The 20,371-nt window shown below is 40.1% G+C and overlaps 1 protein-coding gene across 4 annotated transcripts in view; it reads left to right on the forward strand.

Annotated features, from left to right (window-relative positions):
- kcnip3a (Kv channel interacting protein 3a, calsenilin) overlaps nt 1–20,371 on the forward strand; it is a 65,272-nt gene that overhangs the window by 17,169 nt on the left and 27,732 nt on the right. Inside the window, exon 2 of one of the 4 annotated variants that reach the window (XM_006789918.2) lies at nt 5,146–5,320. In XM_006789918.2, coding sequence (XP_006789981.1) covers nt 5,146–5,320 — 175 coding nt within the window. Of the gene's footprint in view, nt 1–5,145; nt 5,321–15,213; nt 15,337–18,304; nt 19,660–20,371 lie in introns of those variants that run through there. The other 3 variants (XM_087849246.1, XM_087849247.1, XM_006789921.3) reach the window with 3 other exon arrangements.

The following is a 20,371-nucleotide window of genomic DNA, read 5'->3' on the forward strand; positions in this document are numbered from 1 at the left end:
AAAAAATGTATCTGATGAGAGGAGTTCAAGTTAATTGTAATCATAAGACAAGAGGGAAAAGGATGGAGATGAATTAAAGAGAGAAGCTCAGTTGTGTTAGTTTTCTGTCAGGTCCTGGCACTGTTTTCCTACAGTAAATATTGAATTTTGTTCTGGTCTGAGAAAGTGTTGAACTCCTGGTATTTGAGTTTCATTTCAGTTTGGAATGAGATATTTCTGTCGTTGTACCAGAAGGAAGTGCAGCTCCATCTGTTCTTCTTGTTTGTGAAAGTCTGTTGTCTTTGGGTTGCCATGTTTGTCTTTGTCCACCAACCTCTGTGACCAAGCTGAAGTTTTCTAGCGACTGTCTTTCTAAATGTGCAGAGGTTTATAGGAATTGATTAATATGCTAATTATGCTATCATGTAGTGGTGCATTACATGATTTGAATTTAAGTTTAATCATTAACTGACTCACACTGGGCCTCATTGTGGCCCCTCAGTCCATCCTCTGTCTCAGATGTCTATGCGCCATCATTTTAGCCTTCTCTGCATTTTGCGACTCACAGCTTTAACCCAACTTTGTTCTGAAAAGCCCTTTTAAACATGTTTGAACAGCAGGTGTCAGTTACTGTCTCACAGCCAGAACTGTGTGCCTGAAAGGACCAAGGGTAGAAATAAACTGCCTGAAACCGAGTGGTTAAAGCTGCCTGAATTGTGAATTGGCTCACACATAATAACTTAATCTGATGTTATTTGAAACACTGGCTATGTATAGAAATATAAGCATGCAGAAATTATAACAGTCAAAAGTTAAACACATAATTTGTTGGGCAAAAAGAGAATTATTGTAGTTTTGGTTCTGTACACCACCTCAGTGGATTTCAAATTAAACAATGTGTGAGTAAAATGCAGACTTCCAGCTTTAATTCACTGGGTTTTACAAAACTGCGTTACATAAACTGTTTTAGAATTACAGCCAGTTTCATGGCCAAGTGAGGTTTGCTCTCTCATTATTTTATGACAAATGGAGGCTAATATCTCAATATAATTCAAAATGCTGTGCCCAAAGGCCCAAGAGATGTCAGTGCAAGTGAGGGAAGCCATCATTAGGATGACAAACCAATTAAACCAATCAGAGATAAAGCAGAAACTTCAAAAGTAGCCACATCAACATCTGGTACATAATTAAAGACGAGGAATGCGCTGACCAGCTCAGCAACCCCCTAAAGGCCTAAAAGAAGACAGAAGACAACTAAAGTACATGATCAGAGAATTACTTTTATAGTTAAAAACAACAACTTCACAATATGTAACCAAGTCAAGAGCACGCTTAAGGAGGCAGATGTATCATTGTCAAAGTCCCGATCAAGAATGGAAATACTGGGGGTCTACAAGAAGGTGCAAACCACTGATTACGCGCAAGAACAAGAAGGTCAGATTAGACATCGTCAGAAAACTTCTTAAAGATGCTTATTGTTTCATTTAAAGTCTACTGTGGTGGTGACAGAGGCAAAACTACAAAAAGTGTGCAATTCTCCAACAAATTGTGGACTTAACTGTACATTTTTGAGTATATAAACACCATCAGTCCTCTTTAACTTTGTTTCTCTTTGACTGTGTTTCATTTTAGAGTGATCCAGATTCGCTCTGTAACATAACAAGGCCAGAGTTTATGCTTCACATTAGCCAACCTCCGCTGAAGTAACAACCCAGCAACTTATATTTAATAATTGATGGCAGAGGATAGCGATGCGTACGGCTTGGCTCCTCTGTTTGCTCTGAGCGTTATGGGTCCCTTATAGGATGGGCATGAGTGTTATAGTGGATGTTGTACAGACATTACGAATGGGAAGTGCCGCCCCGGGACAAAGCCAGCTGAAGCGTTAAGAAACAGAAGATACTAGCTGCAAACGTGTGTGTGAGTGAGTCACTGTGAGTATGCCTACATGTTCAGCAGCCCATGAATAAACAAATGATGTAGGGCTGCATTTTCTGTTGTTTGCACTGTGCCTGTCTGCATCTGTTTGTCTTACGGCCCTCTCTTTGGAGTTTGGAACTTTCTCTTAAAAGCCACGCTGAAAACAACACTTTCCAATAATGTACTTCTCCAAAGAAGTGAGTCACCGCTGAGCACATTCGCAGCATATATGTCACTGTTGACATGCAATTAAACAGATATTGTATGTTGTCATTACGATGAAGCCATCTTCATCCGTCTCTTTCCTCGCAGTCGTCCCTCTCAGCCACTTTTTCCACTCATCTTTCGCTGTTTTTACCAATCTGTTCATGTGGAAGATGCACAGAAATAACCTTGAAAATGTATTCCCCAGCAAAGTGCTTTCATATCTTCACCCCCTATCTTCCCATCCTCCATCCCTCTGTCCTCTGGCCGTCCTCAGATAGGCCACGATTCATTATGGTAATTGACTTCGGTTCTTCCAGGAACATGAGCAGACCTTGTTCTCCTCACATCTTGTTCTTTTTTTTCTTTCGCTCTCTCTGTTTCCCTTTATGCCTTAAAGTAAAGGATTTGCATGGTCAGACTCCCACAGAATCAAATAGCCGTTAAAAATCCTCCGTGTGTTTGTTTGTGCACCCTGCATCTTCATTTTCCCCCCTCCTCTCCCTCTGTCATCCCTTTCTTCCCTCTCTTGCCAATAGCATAACGGGGTGTCTGTTTGTTCACTGTTCACCTCTTTCATCTTCCTTCCTGCACATGTGTGTGTATGTGACTATTTTGCATGCACCCAGCAGGAACAGCTTAATAGAGCTTATTGAGAACCTAAGAAAAGACATTCTCAGTAAATCAGAGATCGCATCGGATCAAATCAGTGTTTGCTGGATAAAAAAAAACTGACAGGATGCCAAGATGTGAAGGAAAGAAATTGAAAAATATATTAGAGCCAAAAACGTTATCTCCTCTGATGAAAGCGGATAAATGCTAAATATGAATGAGATGGTAGGGATGGGGCTTGCATGGTAAGCATTACAGGGAGCTGAAATATGAAAATGAACAGAATGAGGCTTTTAACTAATCTGAAATTAAAGTTATTTCAGGTATTTAAAGATGTGAGAGCATGATATTTGTAGATGAAGTGGAAATAATCTCTTTAAGCATGTTCTTGCTCTTATTGTCAGAGATAAGTTGTGTGCTTTTATTTGTAGCCAGAAATATGAAACCGTCCTTACTTAAATTTCAAGACTGTTTTGTGACTAATACACTGTTGGTGTCTCACCAGTTGTGTTATTGTTATCTGGCTCTTAGTAAGAAGGTTTATCTGCCACTGGAAAAAATAAAAATAAGAGAAAAAAGTATCAGGCAGACTTGTCAAGGAAAAAAGAGGCAAAATTTCAGATTAGTACGTCAGAATTTCGACGTACAAACTCACAACGTCAAAGTTTTGACTTATGGACCATACAGAAGCTTGTGTAAAATAAATGTAGTATAATCAATATAGTATTAAGTACTGATATCTCAATCTCTTAAATCAGTGCTGGATGATTCCATGTGTTTATTGGCCTTTAATTGCATCTTATACCGTCTGTCGTCCTCCACTGGTCGTTTGTGCTGCTGTAACTGTTATTTTGACAGTTAAACTACTACCTCTTAAACTTTAAACTTCCTGTTTGAATAAATGTGCCGTTGTCTTCGCCACAAAATGTATATAAATGATGGCTGTAGCTATTAGCATCTATTAGTTTCTCTATATTATCACTGGCCACTTCCATGTTGGTTTTTTTAGTGCACGAGGGTGCATTAACAATGCTAGCTAGCTTAGTTTGAAAGCTAGCTAGCATTAGCAAACAGTAGCAAACTGGCAAACAGTACTGGTACAACACACAGATGAGATGAGATGAGATACCCTTTATTTGTCAGTTGCAGGTCTTTTGCCCACAACCGGCACACATATGTGTAAGCTCTAGAGGTTTTATATGGAGAAAAATAACCCACCCCATACTGTTTTATTCATCATAATTGTTTCAGGTTATTGATATGTTTAATTTTCTGTTTTTCTCACAAGATAATCTTAGCTAAACTCTTGTTCTTCTATTGTACCATAAGATGAAGCATCTATTGAAATGAAGCACGACTAAATTCATATAGGACTAATTAGATAAAGACTTTTACTCTGGAAAACTGAAGCCTAACATCCTTGGATACCTCACTGATAATCAATTACAATGTCGCAAAAGGCTCCAACTACACAGACACGGTGAAGCGGTCCAAGTCAGAACGTTGAATTGGCAAAGGTGAGGCCCAGCGGTCAGCTCTGTCCAAATGGATGAGTTATAAAATATTCAGTGGTTATGATTTTTTTGTTGTAGGCAGCAAACATGCTCTTTAATGCTGTAAAGCAGGATTTGGCCATCACTTTCAGATGGGCTGGGACACCGTACCCATGGAACCTAGAAAACGAAGATTTCCAGCATGCATTAAATATTCTGAAAGGGTCTTTTTAAACCCCAAATCCCATCTTTTTCCTACTATAACAAAGAACTTGTAATGCCTAAATCAATTGGTGGGTGCAAAAGAAATTTAAAAATAGTCCCCAGTGAGAGCTAAACTCCAGTCTCCATAATGAAAGGATGGACCTTTCCACTCTTAAATGACACTTTAATGTCATTTGAGAGATGTTTATGTGACTAATTTCAGTAGGTGGGAATAGTCTAGCAGCTCTAATCAATATTTCTCATTAACAGCGGCTGCAAACAATGTTAAAGAAAGGGAATAGCAACAGAGGGAAACAGCAACTGGTATTAACATCATCAGCATCGTTCAGCTCCCTGTTTTACTGTCGTGGTTCACTGTTACGTCATGTCAGCAGACAGTTGGTGGCAGTGGAAAGCTCTGATGTGCTTATAAAACCTCATAAAACACTAAAGAGATCCAGAACTGAACTCTTTCTGAACCTCTTTAAAGAGTTCCTGAAACACTTGCAGTTCAGAGATTAATCAGATTCTCTAGGCATACACACACACACACACACACGCGCGCGCGCGCAGACACACACGCGCGCACGCACGCACACACACACACACACACACACACACACACACACACACTCATAATCTCTGGGTCCATTTGAACATTTCAGTCGGATTTGTTTAAATTTCATTTTGTGCACCTCTTCCTCCCTCATCCCCTCCCTTCCCCTCTCTCCAGGCGGATGGCAAGGTGGTTGATGGCAGCCTGCTGGGAGATGCCAACGGCGTCGAGCCTGCACCGGGCAGAGTGAAGGATTCTGGGAAGTGGCAGAAGCCGCGGTTCTCTCGGAGAGCTCTGATGAAGTGCTGCCTGGTGAAATGGATCATCGCCAGCACGCAGCCACAGGACAAAGGTGAGAGGAGTGACATGAGTGTGACATGTGGGGTGAAAGCACAAAGAGTTTGAACTGATCAATGGCTTTGACACATGAATCCCAAAGTCCCTGCAGACTGAGCTGGTCAGTTGACCTCAGGGTCAAGTACCAAGAGATCATTTAAAGTCATATGCTCATTTATCAAAAACGTCTACACCCTCGGTCACCATTAATATTGTCCACAAACCTGAATGCCCTCTCCAACGCCTCCTGTGCACTGCTTTTTATCTGTCTATTGACTTTGTCTTTGAAAGGAAAACAGATGCACAGAGGTCGCAACCACAAAACTGTATAGATAACAATAACAATAAAAAGCACAGGTAAGTGAATTAAAACCGATTACCAAAATACAATAATTAGAAGTTTAAAAAATGCTGATTTTTTTTAACAAAAAGGGGCTAAATAAGTAAAATGAGACCCTAAAAATATAATCGATAAAATAAGCAACATATTGACAAGCCAAACTACTGAAATGGGCAGTCAAAATTAAAAATGCATAACTTTGGAGCATCAAACCTTAGAGCACCTTTACTAGTATTGTTCCAGATGTTTGAACAATACTTGTCCTCACTGTTTTGTTTTTTTAAAATATGAAAACAGTCTTCTTCTTTGTGTTTCGGTGTAGTGTAGCCTCTCCAGAGTTTTCATGTCTCTGCCTCCTGTTTGCTACTTCCTGTTTTATTTTGATACTCTGTTTGCTCTTGTGTCTTGTTTTATGTTTTCTTGTCTCCCTGCCTTGATTGTATGCACTCCAACTGTTTCCACTTTCCCTTGTAGCCCTTGTAATACTTGCAATACTGGAGGGTTTTTTTTAGCTTTGCAGTGTAGCAGAAAAAATGGTTACTTAAGCCTTTCAAAGCTACATTTGAGAATTATGTTTGACTTCTGAGCATATTGCCCTGTATTATAAATAGTTGTTCCTTCCTCTTGCTGTACAGGCCTCCAGTCTTGGTTTGTTCATAAGTCTTATTGCTCCACCCAGTGGTCCAGCTGTTATTGTACACAGTTAATCTTTTCCCTGCAGGGAGGAAAAGAGACAGAAAGATTTTCCAGCTTTTAATTTTAATCTTTATACACATATACGTGTGTTTTACTGAAGCCTGCTTGTGAATGGCAGAAAAAATATTATCTGATGTTTGTTGGTTTTAAAATAGCTCTAATGTAAGAAAACATTTCTACAGTGCAAATAAAATCCATAGTTTAGTTCTGGATATTTATTATAAAACCCAAATCAGCTGAGTGTGCTCTCATCAGGGCTTTGCCTCCTCTGGGTCTTCCTTTCTTTGCCAATTCTTCAGCACTTCATGACCTCCTTTCCTCTTCTTGTCCTTCCCTGTCACTTCTTAATCACCATCATCTTTCTTCCTTACGCACTTTATTCTTTCCTTGCTGCCTCTCTACTTCCTTCTTGACTTACTTGCCTTCTGTCTTTCTCTTATTTGTTTACTCCTGTTTTCATCCCTCCTTTTTTTTCATTCCTTCACTTTTCCTTCATCATCTGTCTGTCCTACCCCTGGCTTCTTCCTGTCCATCCTTCTCCTTACTTCACTTCTGTCTCTATTCCTTCTCCTTCCTCATCCCTGCCTCATAACACCTGATTTGTCCCCAACTGTATTCTGCTCCTAAACTTTATTTTCATTTGTTTTTTGTTTGTTTGTTTGTTTGTTTTTATGATTGGAGGCATGCATTTCTGTTTTCAAATCAGTTTAAAGTTCAAATTTAAATAACACAATGAGGCAGAGTGTGTGGCTGTGACCTGTCTGAGCTCAGTTCACGCTGTAATGTAATGTAATGGTACACTAGGAGGACATTGACTCATGCACACACACACACGCACACACACAAACACACACACACACACCACCCTCTCCATCAAGTTGGTGTTTTCTCCTCTCGTCCTCTCTTGGCTCTGGTAGCAGTTCTTCACTTTTTTAAAAACGTAATCAAAGCTTTTGACAAAACAATTTCTAATATTTGAAAACACTTTTCATCACTGAGTGGATAATACTTATATTGCCTGGAAGTGGAGATGCTGGAAAATATGTTTGGTTATGTTTTTTGCATCATTGTTCCAGGATTGTTTTTTGTTTTTTTGGCTTATAGAGACAGGTTCGGGTCATAGTCATTAATTATGCCCACTCCTCATGCCAGCCCATGCAATCAGTGGTGAAGCCCATTAGGAGAGCTACACACACAGTCATAGACCTGTTTTGTACATTTTCTCTAAAACCTTTTGCAGAACAATTTTATCCACATGGACACATTTGAAGAACTCATACTTCTGGTATTTCTGCTTTTAAATCATGCTTGCTTAAATGAAAATAGAAAGTTAACTATAAATCTAATATCTGGCTGTTTCCAGCAGAGAATAAAAATAATGTCCACCGCTGTGCGCAGAGGGACTCCCAGTGATTTAGCACAAATATTTATACCTTGAAGGTTTCCACCCAAACACCTGTGCAACCAAATTACATCTATTAGTTTTGAGGTTGTTTGTTTTACATGCCTTGATGTGCACTAATGCACTTCATCAGTCTTTAACAGATTCAAGTAATCCTTCAGGTCTTTTCCTCTTCGCCTCTGGCTGTGAGATTAGTGAAAAAGCTCTTTGTTTGCATGAAACAGGAGCGCAGTGAGTAAAAAAGAACAGGACTAACAATCACAGAGAGAGAAAGAAAAGTGGGGCTGTGATGGGATCTATTTCATCTTAGCGGTGTCGAGGGAAAAGCGAGAGAGATTCAGCAGTGGAAGTGGGCAAACCCTCACCTCGATAATGGCCAGCAGCTAAAAATAGCAGCGCAGAGACGGAGATGTGAATCAGTGGTGTGGGTGTAGTTTAGGTGTGGAGAGTTAGAGACAGTGTGCAGGGTCTGAGCAGGATAACTGCAGTTTATACACTGCTGGACACGAAGGACTACAGACAGTGGATTTAATAATTTCTATTTTCAGGTACATTGTGTTTTTAAGGGTAACACTGATCATTTCAGTGTACATAAATGTGTTTCTTTCAGATTTTGGATGCTCATTCATACCTTTGTTTGGAGCCTTTATTGAATTGAATTTCACAACCATTAGCCCTTCAAACCCTTTATTATTAGGCTGTGGGCATGGTTTTAGAATTGGACGATTTGGGTTCATTTCAACCTATAATAATAGAAAATTGTTGTCTGCATGATGCAGTACATTTGCTGTCCAGCAGATTTGTTCTCCCGGAAACCCTCATTAAATGGATTTGGAACTAGATGTTATCTAAATGGTCTCCACTTCATATAAGTTGGTAATGTAGTCAAGTTTGACTGGACTTTTTAAGGTTAAGAAAGGATTAAAGCCAGATAACAAAGGCTTTTTCACAAATGTGTTGTGTTCTACGATTATTCCTGAGATTAATCAGACTAATAATAAACTAAGTGCTTACACTTAGCGGGAGGCAGATATCTGCAATGAATGAATGAATCATCTATGTTAAGATGAGACTTTTTCATAGGCACAGTTCAGATTTATTTATTTAGCTTCCATAACATGTCTTCTTCATCATGTGTAAAGAAAACCTGCACACTAGACATTTAATGCTTATTTTACATATTTAAACATCCAAACAGCACATTTCAGAAAACTTTGAATACAAAAATAATTATAATAAACTGTAAGTTCCATTGTGTTAACGTTGCTTACATTTTTTTTAATGTAAAATAGCAGTTTCTAATTAAAATGTATAAAAATCAATGGAAATCTGCACTCCGCTCACAGCTGCACAAACCAAACTTTCCAGTTTTAATCCCGTTTGTATTCTGAGCACCGAGGTTTGTTCATATATTATTCAGAGGCTGATTTGTAGAACATTTTCATCTGGGAATACTCCTGCCTCTCGTGATTTATGAAGTCATAAACTCATAATATCCTCTCCGTAAAAAAAGAAAATTAACATTTCAGCCGCTAAACAAACTTAAGGCATTCCGTGATGTTTTCATGCTGCTTGTTTTGGTTAAAGTAGCCTAAAGACATTGAATTTAAAGTGATATAAAACAGGAAAAACACGAATAAACAGTTCCTATAAATAAAGTCAGCTATACAGCTGTTTTAGCATGCATGACTTCTTTCATTTCAGTCAGCATAAAGTTTAATCTCTACTTTAAGTTACTCTCACACCAGGGAAGAGATAAGAGAAGAGAAGAGTGAGATAAGGAGGCTGTATCAGTGAAACCGAAAGACGAAGAGATATCAGTGACTGTAACACGAAAAGTGTAATATGAGTCGGATTAGATATGGAAGCGAGGAAAATGAGGGAGGGAGCTAAGCAGAATATTGGGATTTCTTTCTCCGTGACTGTACACGTTGACACGGTGGTCCCAGTGACCACGATGGCTGATGATGGCTGAAACAGGAAAAGCGGCGGGGGGGTTTCTTTTGTGGTTTGTCAGACTGGGTCGTGTTCAAGGAAAGCAATGGTGATTCGAGTCACCTTGTCTGAGACACCGAGGGGAGGAGGAGGAGGGAGTGAAGATCACCTGTAAGCAAAGTGGGACAAATGAAACAACCTTTATATCAGAAGACTTTTCTGTGTCTTATCACATTCCTGATTTTTCCTGTAAGATCAGCATTCCTTTTTTACACTGTGTGGTCCATTTGGCCAAAGTTTGGATGATGAATGCATGCAGGGCACACTGCGAAAAGGAAATCACCAAGCTGCTGCGCTGCTTCTTTGGCTTCATCACCGGGACGCTAGTTCAAGGTATTTTCTTTTTTGTTCGGTCGTGCATTTTTCATTCCGCTTATTAAAACAGCAGATTATAAACAAAAGCTGATTTGTTTTCTGTCCTCCTTTACTCTGTTTATTTATTTCCAGTTTAAAAAAAATCTACATGCATGCTTTTCATTATTGTCATATAAGTAACAAAGTCCAGTTTTCAGCTTTAACTTGAGTAGTTTTATTATATGTTTGTCTTTACTTGTAGTCCTTCACATTTATCTGATGGAAATTGACAATTTTTAAATTTAGGTCAATTGAGCAAAAACCTTTTTTTTCTGAAATTCTTCAGAAACTCTAAAATCTCTCAGATGGTTTGATGATAGTTTAGGCTCCAAAGATACCAAATAAGAAATTATTTGTATAGAATTGGTGCATCAGGGCTTTCTTTTTCCTCCTCTTCTTCTTCTCTCTTAATAATGATCTCACTGACTTATCCTGAGACCTGATCCCTAGTTTGGGACCACTGAGATAAACTGCCTAACTTTAATGTAAAGTTACAAATGCTGCTGGTTAAATGTAGATAAAAAGAGCAGGCTATGATTGTAACCACAGAGGCTGAATTCTTTAATTTATGCAACAAAAGTTGAAAGTTCCTCTTTAAAGGAAGCTGGCATGGTGGTGTAGTGATTAACACTGTTACCTCGCAGAAAGTAGACCCTGGGTTTAAATCCCCCAGCTGGGGACTGTGTGAAGTTTACATGTCATTAATGTGTCTCTGTGGGTTCTCTCCAGGTATTCTAGCTTCTTCACACAGTCCAAAAACAGGCATAAGGGTCAGGTCATTTGGGCTTTAAAGTTGGCTGTAGGCTTGACCCTGACCCAGCTTCAGCATGACCCTGAAGTGGATAAGCAGAAACAAATGGATAGACATTTGAAGTATTACAGTACATCATCAACGGTATGATTGTATTGGTTGTTTGACTTTATGAACAGGCTGAATATGTGCATGTGTCTGCCTTGTTTTACAAATGTTGCCACAAGTACTTTAAGGATGAAAATATGGTGTGGAAATAAGAATCAAGAAGTGCTCTTTTTTCTTGTGTTAAGCATACACTGGCACCTCCAAAATCTGATTTTTATTACTCTTCTGTTCTCCTTTATTGATCTGTCCGTTATGAATGTGTCTCTATGTCCTTCCATCAGCATTGATTAGATGTAAGTCTATCTGCTGTCCTCCTCTTCTGTCCTTTCATCCAGTAAACATCATCAAGCCACCACCAGCTGAATCAGCACCTGATATTTCTTGCTTTTCCAGCCCGCTGTTTCCTCTTTATCAGCCCTCCTTGTATCACCTTCTTTGTTAAATTGTTCAGACTCATTATGTTTGCTGTTTCCCTTTCTGCTCCCAAACTCTGCGCAAACAGTTGAGGACACCTCAGGATATCAGGACAGTGACAAGACACAACTCTGGATGATGGATGAAAAACTTCTTTTGCCTCCTCCTCAGTTTAAACTCTCTGCTGTTCGGCTGTTTCCTGTTTGAATATTTCTAACCAAATTCTGCTCAGGTCTCCAGTGATCCACTAGCTAGAGGTAGATAAGGGAATATGAGAGGATATTTCGGTGCTGGATAAAGAAATATTTAAAAATAAAACAACCGTAGCAGAGCGAGGGGAGCGGAAAAGTAAGACCCTGTTTTAATCACACATCCAGGCCTGGCTTTGAACCTGCCAGTCTGAGGTGGGTTTATGAAAAGGAGATTATCTCATATGGATATAAGACTGGATTTAGTTTTAATTGGAACATTAAAAAAGTTGAAGGACTGAGGCAAAGACAGCAGGAGTGTAAAAAGCGTGAAAAAGATGCCATCTTTTCCCCCAAAGACCACTAAATGGTTTTTGCAGTTCTTGGAGTTGGAGAGGATGTAGAGCAAGTTTACATGTCTGGGGTGCTGTTTACTGAGAGTGTAGAGGGCAGTTCTTGTAAACACTTGGTGCAATGTGCAGTAAAGTTTTTGTCTTATGTCCCTGGGGTAGGTTGTTTGGGAAGAAACGAGCATTAAAGAGACTTGGGTGATTTAGTCATCTCTCTTCTGACTGAGCAGCAGGGTGTTTAAAATCTGTGCACAGCCTTTAAAGATTTCCTTGCATTCGCAGATTTCCACTCATGTTCGTGAACATACTGCAAATAACAGGGTGGATTCAGGGAGGCAGGCTTTACAAATTAGATTTCTTGCTTTGTTTTATTCCTGATGTTCTCCTGTCAAACATGGATACAGATGTTGTGAGAAACCACACATTGTTTTCCTTTTCATTTATGGCTTAGTAAGCTTGTTTATGATCTGGCAGTAATCAGATCATATACAAACTTGATCTAATCAAAATTTGATCTAATATCTCCAGTTTCTTCTTGTGTCAGTGAAATAACACGAGTGGCTCTGCTCTGCTGTTTGGTGTCTGACGCCCTCTGGTGGACAGAGTGGATATAACATGGCAAATACATTCCTCAGTTCAAAGTTAGTTTTATGACAACAGTCAGAAAAAGAGCTTTTTATGGGCTAAAAATTCTAATTTTATAATTTTGCTTTTTAAATTTACTGCAAATATCCAAAATGATAGAGACCTTGTCTTTGGTGGGAAAACTGTGAAATGACAAATTTTAATAAATTAGATTATTTATTTTTCCATTTGCTAATAATTCAATATTTCTATTTAGGATAGATAAACCAAGCAGAGACTCACCTATAAAAGCCAGAGTATTTCATTATAATGCAGTCAAGACGAAAATGAGATTACATTTTGGAATTTACACTTATCGGCTCTGGTCTGAAGAGTCAAATAAAACATAAGGTGGTAAACAGTTTGACTAGCTCTGTCTAAAGAAATCAGCTATAAGCCTGTTTAATTCTCCATATTTGTACAAGTTTAAAAAACAACAACAAAAATTTGCTCATTAAAAATGTTAAACTTGCATTTTGTATGTCAACGTGATGTCCAAAGAGATGATCTAAATCTCAAAATCTCATCAATCTGGTATTTTCTTAAAGAGATTATACGTGTTCAGCTCAAAGGCTTCAGAAGAAAACTGCAGTGCCCAATGACAGAACTGGTTAAAGAAAAACAGCTTCTCAACATCTAACTTATTAATAAGACGAGGTTGGCATGTCATTGTCAAAGTCTATGTTTGAAAAAACACCTTCATGAATGTAAATACAGACTTACATGGAGGTGCAAACCGCTGGCTACACTCAAGAACAAGAAGGTCGGATTAGATTCAGTCTGTGTAGTTTGGATAAAAAAGATTCGAGCAGATGAAACCAAGATTAACTTGTACCAGAATGATGGTGAGACAAAGTATGGAGGAGGAAAGAAGCAGCTCATGAAACAAAGCACGGCTCAGGCAATGTTATGGCATGGACATGTGTGGCCCATGCCATAACATCTGCCAGTGGAAATGTGCCAGCAGTTTTTATTAATGATGGGATGGAAATCTCGGGGTCTTGTTCGCGAGTGATGGGAGAAGGGAGCCGGAGATCGACAGACGGATTGGGGCTGCGGCTGCAGTAATGCAGACGCTGCACCGGTCCGTCGTGGTGAAGAGGGAGCTGAGTGTAAAAGCGAAGCTCTCAATTTACCGGTCGATCTACGTCCCTACCCTCACCTATGGCCACGAGCTGTGGGTAGTGACCGAAAGGACGAGATCGCGGATACAAGCGGCGGAAATGAGCTTCCTCTGAAGGGTGGCTGGCATCTCCCTTAGAGATAGGGTGAGAAGTTCGGCTATCCGGGAGGGGCTCAGAGTAGAGCCGCTGCTGCTCCACATCGAAAGGAGCCAGCTGAGGTGGTTTGGGCATCTGACAAGGATGCCCCCTGGGCGCCTCCTGGGTGATGTGTTCCAGGCATGTCCCACCGGGAGGAGGCCCCGGGGCAGACCCAGGACACGCTGGAGAGATTATATCTCTCGGCTGGCCTGGGAACGCCTTGGTGTTCCCCCGGATGAGCTGGAGGAGGTGGCTGGGGAGAGGGAGGTCTGGGCCTCTTTGCTTAGGCTGCTGCCCCCGCGACCCGGCCCCGGATAAAGCGGATGAAGATGGATGGATGGATGGGATGGAAATGGATAATAACTCAAAGCGTACTGTGAGAGTAAACTAAAAGCAAAGAGTTAGTGGACCCGTAAAACGTACACGTGTCATATTTTTTACATGCAGTGGGACTGTGTGTTTGCTTTAATTGTTCCCTTGGAGCTCAGATTCTTACTCCCTCCTTGCTTCATTTGTTCCTAGGCTGAACAGCTGCACTTGTCTTTATATTCCTTTATGATTACATTTTTAGATATACATGAGCAGTTTTACGGCATTCCTGGATAACTACATAATCTTTGGGTTATTTTATCCATTAACCCTTGTGTGGAGGAAATCTGCAGGTATGTTTAAAACAGAGTTTCTATCGCTGGAGAAAACTGAGAAGAATTGCTGTTTTACTTGGAAAAACTCTACAGCAACCAGGTTTGTTTGCAGTCTGTTAAAGTCAGGGGTACAGCTGCTGTCTGAGCGTCTGTGTGCATGAGTCTGATTGTACATCCAAATGCAGTATTGCTGAACAGCACTACATTAAGGTTTCTTTACACAAAAGAGACAAGCATAAAACTTTCCCTTATGCTCTTGGAGGTACTACAGATATTGGGGAGTTGTTTGACTTTCCAGAGCCACAGAAATTTGTGAGACAGTAGGAGTCGAAGTCATGTTTATGTGAGGCGGACGATCTGAAGACAGGAAGGGAGTGAGACAGGCAGAAAAAAAGAAATGTCGGGGCGTCTGCTACATGTGTGATGTGAAAGGTCAGAAGCTCTGCTGTGCTGTTTGATCCTTTCCTCTTTTTATCTCCCTCTCTGGCGGTGACGTGGTGTCACAAACTCAAACAGATTTTCAAATGTGGCCTCACACACACATGCACACACACACAAAAGTCTCTCTCACCTGTCGCTTTTTCCAGTTGCCTTTGTTAGTAGGTGAGATTTGCTCGTTTGCCTCCTCTCAGGCTGAGCTGAGACTTTCAGTGCTCGGAGTCAAACTTGGCGGGCGGCTCAGACATTTGAAAGCATTTTGTTAGCATTGATCTCCACGACCAAGTATTTACATTTAGTCATTTAAAATCTGGATCTTCTCCTGTTAGACATCTTGCTATTGTGACAGTTCAGCTGATTATGGGAGCTGTGATGGCTGCGCTCTCTGTGGAGGCCAGGAGGCGCCTCTCTCGGCCCAGTTGCCTCTCTCACTGTGGCCACAGTGCAGCCAGGTACCACCGCTCAGGTAGGAACAGACAATGTCACATTATTACTTACTTACAGTATTAATATTACAGCAGTTGAAATGACAAATATTAATGATCATATGATCATTTGTCAGTCAGATATTGTGTATTTTTAAGAATTGAATCAGTCTGTTAGTGAAGCTGCTTCTAGCTTTCTTACTCTTAACTAAAAGGAGTGACACCCGGTGTGGTCTCTCTCTGCTGTAGCCCATCACCTACAAGGTTCGACGTGTTCTGCACTCAGAAATAATCTTCTGTATACCAGGTTGTAACGAGCAGTTATTCTGTCACCAACAAAGCACTTTCACCCATTTTCACACTTTTTTTTCGGACCATCTCTTTTTCCTGAACAGAGACGGTACAAGATTATGAAACATTCGAAAAGTATAGAACAAACATCTTTATAAAAAGTCCCCTAAATCACTTTTCTTTCCCATTCTGATGCCCAGTTTGAACTTCGGCAGGTCATTTTAATCATTTCTACATAGCTAAATGCATGGGCTGTGATTGGAACAGGTGTAACAAATGAAATAGGCAGTGATTTCTACATGTAAATTATGTTTCTGTCTCTTTATACTCTATGAAAAGGTATTGCTTCCATATCTGAGGGCAGCACGGTGGTGCACTGGTAAGCAACGTCAGCTCACAGGCAGTAAGATCTGTGTTCTAATCTGTAGCTTGAAGTTCTAATTTTAGTCGCTGGTCAAACTTCTTATGTAAATATTAAAACTTGTGAAGCAAGGAGTCATTTCTTGTGAATTAGTGCTATTGTACTGAAGAGGCTTAAGTGTTATTTAAGTGTGTCTTCCAATCTCAGTAGATCTTTGCTGATATGTCTGACTCAGAGGAAACAGTCTGGGTCCTCTCTCCCTATTTACTGACTGTTGTGTCAGCATCAGCAACAAGCCTACCTTTTAAACCCTGTTAGGGTCCTAATGGGCTGACACACACACACACACACACACACACACACACACACGGAAATCCGCCAGCATTATCCGCCACCATACACAATTATTCATAAGTATACACACATGCCCAGATACGTGTGTGTGTGTGTGTGTGTGTGTGTGTGTTTTGGAGGAAGGAAGGTGCACCACCCCCATTCAAAGGTGAGGAAAAGAAACAAGGTGCATGTGGTGAAGTGAATGTGCTGAAAGGTGAGCCTTTACAACAGTGTGTGTATGTGTGTGTGTATTTAATGTTGGCTCATTATTGCTTGTCTCCTGTCAAACTCTCCTTCAAAGCTGTGTGAAAAATGTAAGTTTGACACTCATTATAAATCCCACCACAGAGTAACCAGTGACGTGATTCTGTCGGTGATAGGTGAACTCGGTTTTTCTGGTTAAATTCACCACGTGCAGGAAAAACAGAGGGGATCTCCACCACCTCACCACAGAGATATTGATCTCTCCCGCTCCAGCGTCCCATCTGCATCTCCTTTCTCCATCCAAGTCAATACAATAACGCGCACAAACACACATACACACACATCTTATCTTGATGCATTAGCAAATGCAGAGTCATCAGTTATCCTCTTTTGACCTGCTAAACACACACTCACACAACCATACTTATGCACACTGATACTCACTCAATTATATTTTTCCATGTTATCCTTGGCAAGCTGTGGACCATGTTCCAGTAATTCTGTGTAACCATTAAAATGGTTTAGCGATGCATAATTAGGACTCATTATATGTCTGATTCAGAGTAAAACAGATAAGTGGAAAGATCAAGAAGTTACACGTGTAGGGAGGCTGATGTTCCTATTTGATCTCTGTGTTTGCTCAACCTCTAATTCTTGACTTCAGCCCTCATATGCAAACAGGATCAGCTGAGGATGGTGACAGTGATGGAGCTGGCAGAGCCACAGTGGTGTAATGTGTATCATATGTGGATTAGTGAAATAATATAACAATATGATAATATCACAAAAGCTATAATATGCAAAATGAAGGTACAAAATAACTAAAAACATGTACCAGAATAAGAAGAAAATAATAAAACATCTTACAAAGTTGCCACAAAGACACAACAAACTATTATAAAAAGAAATGTGCACAAAAATTTCAAAATGACAAGAAGATACTGAAATCATTTTGCAAAAAGATGCAAAACAAACACAAATACAGTCTGACCAAAAAAGAAAAATTACAAAAATGCACAATATAACCACAAAAAGATGTAGAATTACTGCAAAGAGGTACAGAAACATCACAAAGAAAAGTAAAACACACACAAAATGAATACAAAGAAAAATAAAACACCTACAACAGATGCAAAATAGACCAAAATGGGAACACAGAAAAGGAAAAACAGCTTAAAAACCGCAAGAAATTACGACATAGTGACTCAAAGTAGCCACAAAAAATGCAAAACAATTAAAGAATACAGAAAGCTGATGCAAAGATGGCACATGTTCAAAAGGAATACTGCATATCTGCAAAAACCAGCAAAATATTTATTAAAAAGGTGCAAAATTGTCACAAAGAAACACAAAATAGCCAGAAAAGGAAGAAAAAACAACCAGGGAAGAGATGCGAAACAGCCGCAAAGACACATGCGGATAGCAGCTATTTATTGACAGCATAAAGCTCTTTATCAGAGGCCATTTATCGAGTGCTCTTCAAGATGAGCATTACTGCAATTTGCTCCTCAAAATGTTTTAAGCCTTCCTGGATCTGAAAAGGTGGATGCAGAATGAATAGTTTGCATAAAAGAGCTCAACAGAGGGGGGAGAAAGTCTGCTGTTGGCCATAGTTATGGAACAACGGATGAGATAGAGAGGGAAGGAGGAGGAGGCTGAAAGCTCCAGAGCACATATAGACAGAGGGAAGAAAAGGAGGAACCCAGAGGTTCAAAAAAAAGTAGAAGGACAGGATGTGCACAAGGTTTAAGGTGGAGCAACTGAGCTGAGGGGTGAAAAGTTGTAGCAAGAAACAGCAACAGATTAATTCAGGAAGCTGCAGAGAAAGAGGAGAGGGGTGGGAAAGTGCATGCGAGTGAGGCAGACACTGGGTGGGAGGATTCATTCCCCACTGCGACTCTCAGTTTCTCAGGATTTCCCTTCCCGGACACTGCTGCTGCTGCTGCTCTGAGTATGTTCTCTCCGGGGTCATACTCTTCCATATCTGGACTTGGATTTGGCCAAACAATGAAGAGTGGACTGCGATGCCAAGTTTAAACTTAACTGTGAACGCTCAATTTACGCTTGAATTGTGGACGTGAGGATTACTTCCTATTGTAAGAGTACGAGAGCAGCAAAAAGTGATTGTTTAAATGATTTTAAACATCAAGTAAGCCCCATCAGTTTGTTTGGTTGTTTAAATAGTTTCGGGGCAGATCGTTGTTTCAACCGGATTTTTTTATTTTGAGCAAAGTTCAGTTTTTTCCGTCTTGACTGGACGGTCTGTTTAAAGTGGATACCGCTGAGGTTAGAGAGTCAGATAGTTCTCAGCTTGCAGATAAAACAAGAAGTGTTTTTTTGTTTCCAGAGCTGAGGTTTTAGAGATTGCTCATGCGGTTTAGAAATTGTAATGGAGTGATTTATTTATGATCTCTAATGCTGTTTTGCTATTTTATGGCATGGAAGATGAGAAGACCTGGGTTTTTCACGTTCTCTTCTTGGATGTTTTGTTCAATAAGCCTGTCCTATTCAGTCTGACTTTCTCCTAGTAAATGAGTGCAAACTCATGAAAATGGACACCGACGCTCTACCGCATAGTTTTGCTTTTTCTAAATGACATTTTAGTCTAAAACCAAGATGTGATTTATTAGTCCATGCTACGCAGCGAAGACTGATAGTAGCCGGATTAAGAGGCTGAGTAGTAACGTGTGTCTTTTCCACTGTGAGCTCTAAAAGTCTCCTTTAACCTGATCTAATAAATGGCTTGTGACACAGCTCCCAGTTTTTCTCATGGGTCCAGAGAGGAAGATTTTCCATATATGTCAGCCTCCACATATTTTCCACTTCAGCATCAGTGTTGACATTAGAGGAGCCTTCATCCAGCTGGTTCTCATGCTGCTTCCTGGGCCTGGAGACAGCTTCATGCAGTCACCCACTAACCAGGCCGGTTCCTGTTGCCTCTTGGCTCATCCCTGTTGACACCGCTTGTTGTTGAATAGAGCGCTAACTTGCATCAACCCGAGCTTTCTTTCATCTATCCCCGGGGGCTTGGTTGGCCCTGAGTGGGCTCCTGCCTGTTCTGAAGTCATGGGGATCCAGGGCATGGAGCTTTTCGCCATCGGCGTGGTCATCATCCTTTTCATGGCAGTTCTCAAGCAGTTTGGGATCCTGGAGCCGATGTCCTCGTTTGAAGGTAACGGCCCACCTGCAACCTTTGCTGGGTAAACTTTTATACACCTTTAAGCACTGCCTGAGTGCACTGCACTGTAGGTTAGTTATATGATAATATCAAAAGTGTTTAATAATAATAATCAATCAACAATTATAACGTTACATTAAGACCGCTGAGTTGTATCATGTTGCCTTTTGAACTTATAAGACCTCAGCCTCCACTCAGTGAGTTATTACTGTTTACATGTGCATGTATAAACACTTGTACCTGCTTACATTATAGTGTGCTATAAATCATTTATTAAATGTTTGTATACTGCGTATAAATTCTAAGTTATGAGGCTTTAATGCGAAGGTTTATGTAATAACCTCTGGTGTTGCATGCCATTATGGAAACACTTCTACAAAAATCTTTACATAATATTGCTTGTTTCCAAATTTGGTTATGAAAATAAAGATAGTCTGCTCCCTTGAGAGTTTAGCAAAACAAACCGTGTAAAGGGTTGCCCAAAAAAAGAAAAAGTTGTCAGGATGAGCTCGTGAAAAACTGACATTTAAGAACTTTTGGACTTTTAAAGGCCGCCACCGCATGATCAGATTTCTCTGTGATTAATCTCTGTCTCCTAGTAAACACAGCTGGACTTATCCAAGACTTCTGATTACTTATTTTTAACACAGGAAATAATACTCCAGTATTAATCACTGTATCTTTAATAAACTGTACGCTTCAGCCA

The sequence above is a fragment of the Neolamprologus brichardi genome, chromosome 12 (genome assembly GCF_056152115.1).
Source record: "Neolamprologus brichardi isolate AB-2024 chromosome 12, ASM5615211v1, whole genome shotgun sequence".
Classification (NCBI taxonomy): domain Eukaryota; kingdom Metazoa; phylum Chordata; class Actinopteri; order Cichliformes; family Cichlidae; genus Neolamprologus; species Neolamprologus brichardi.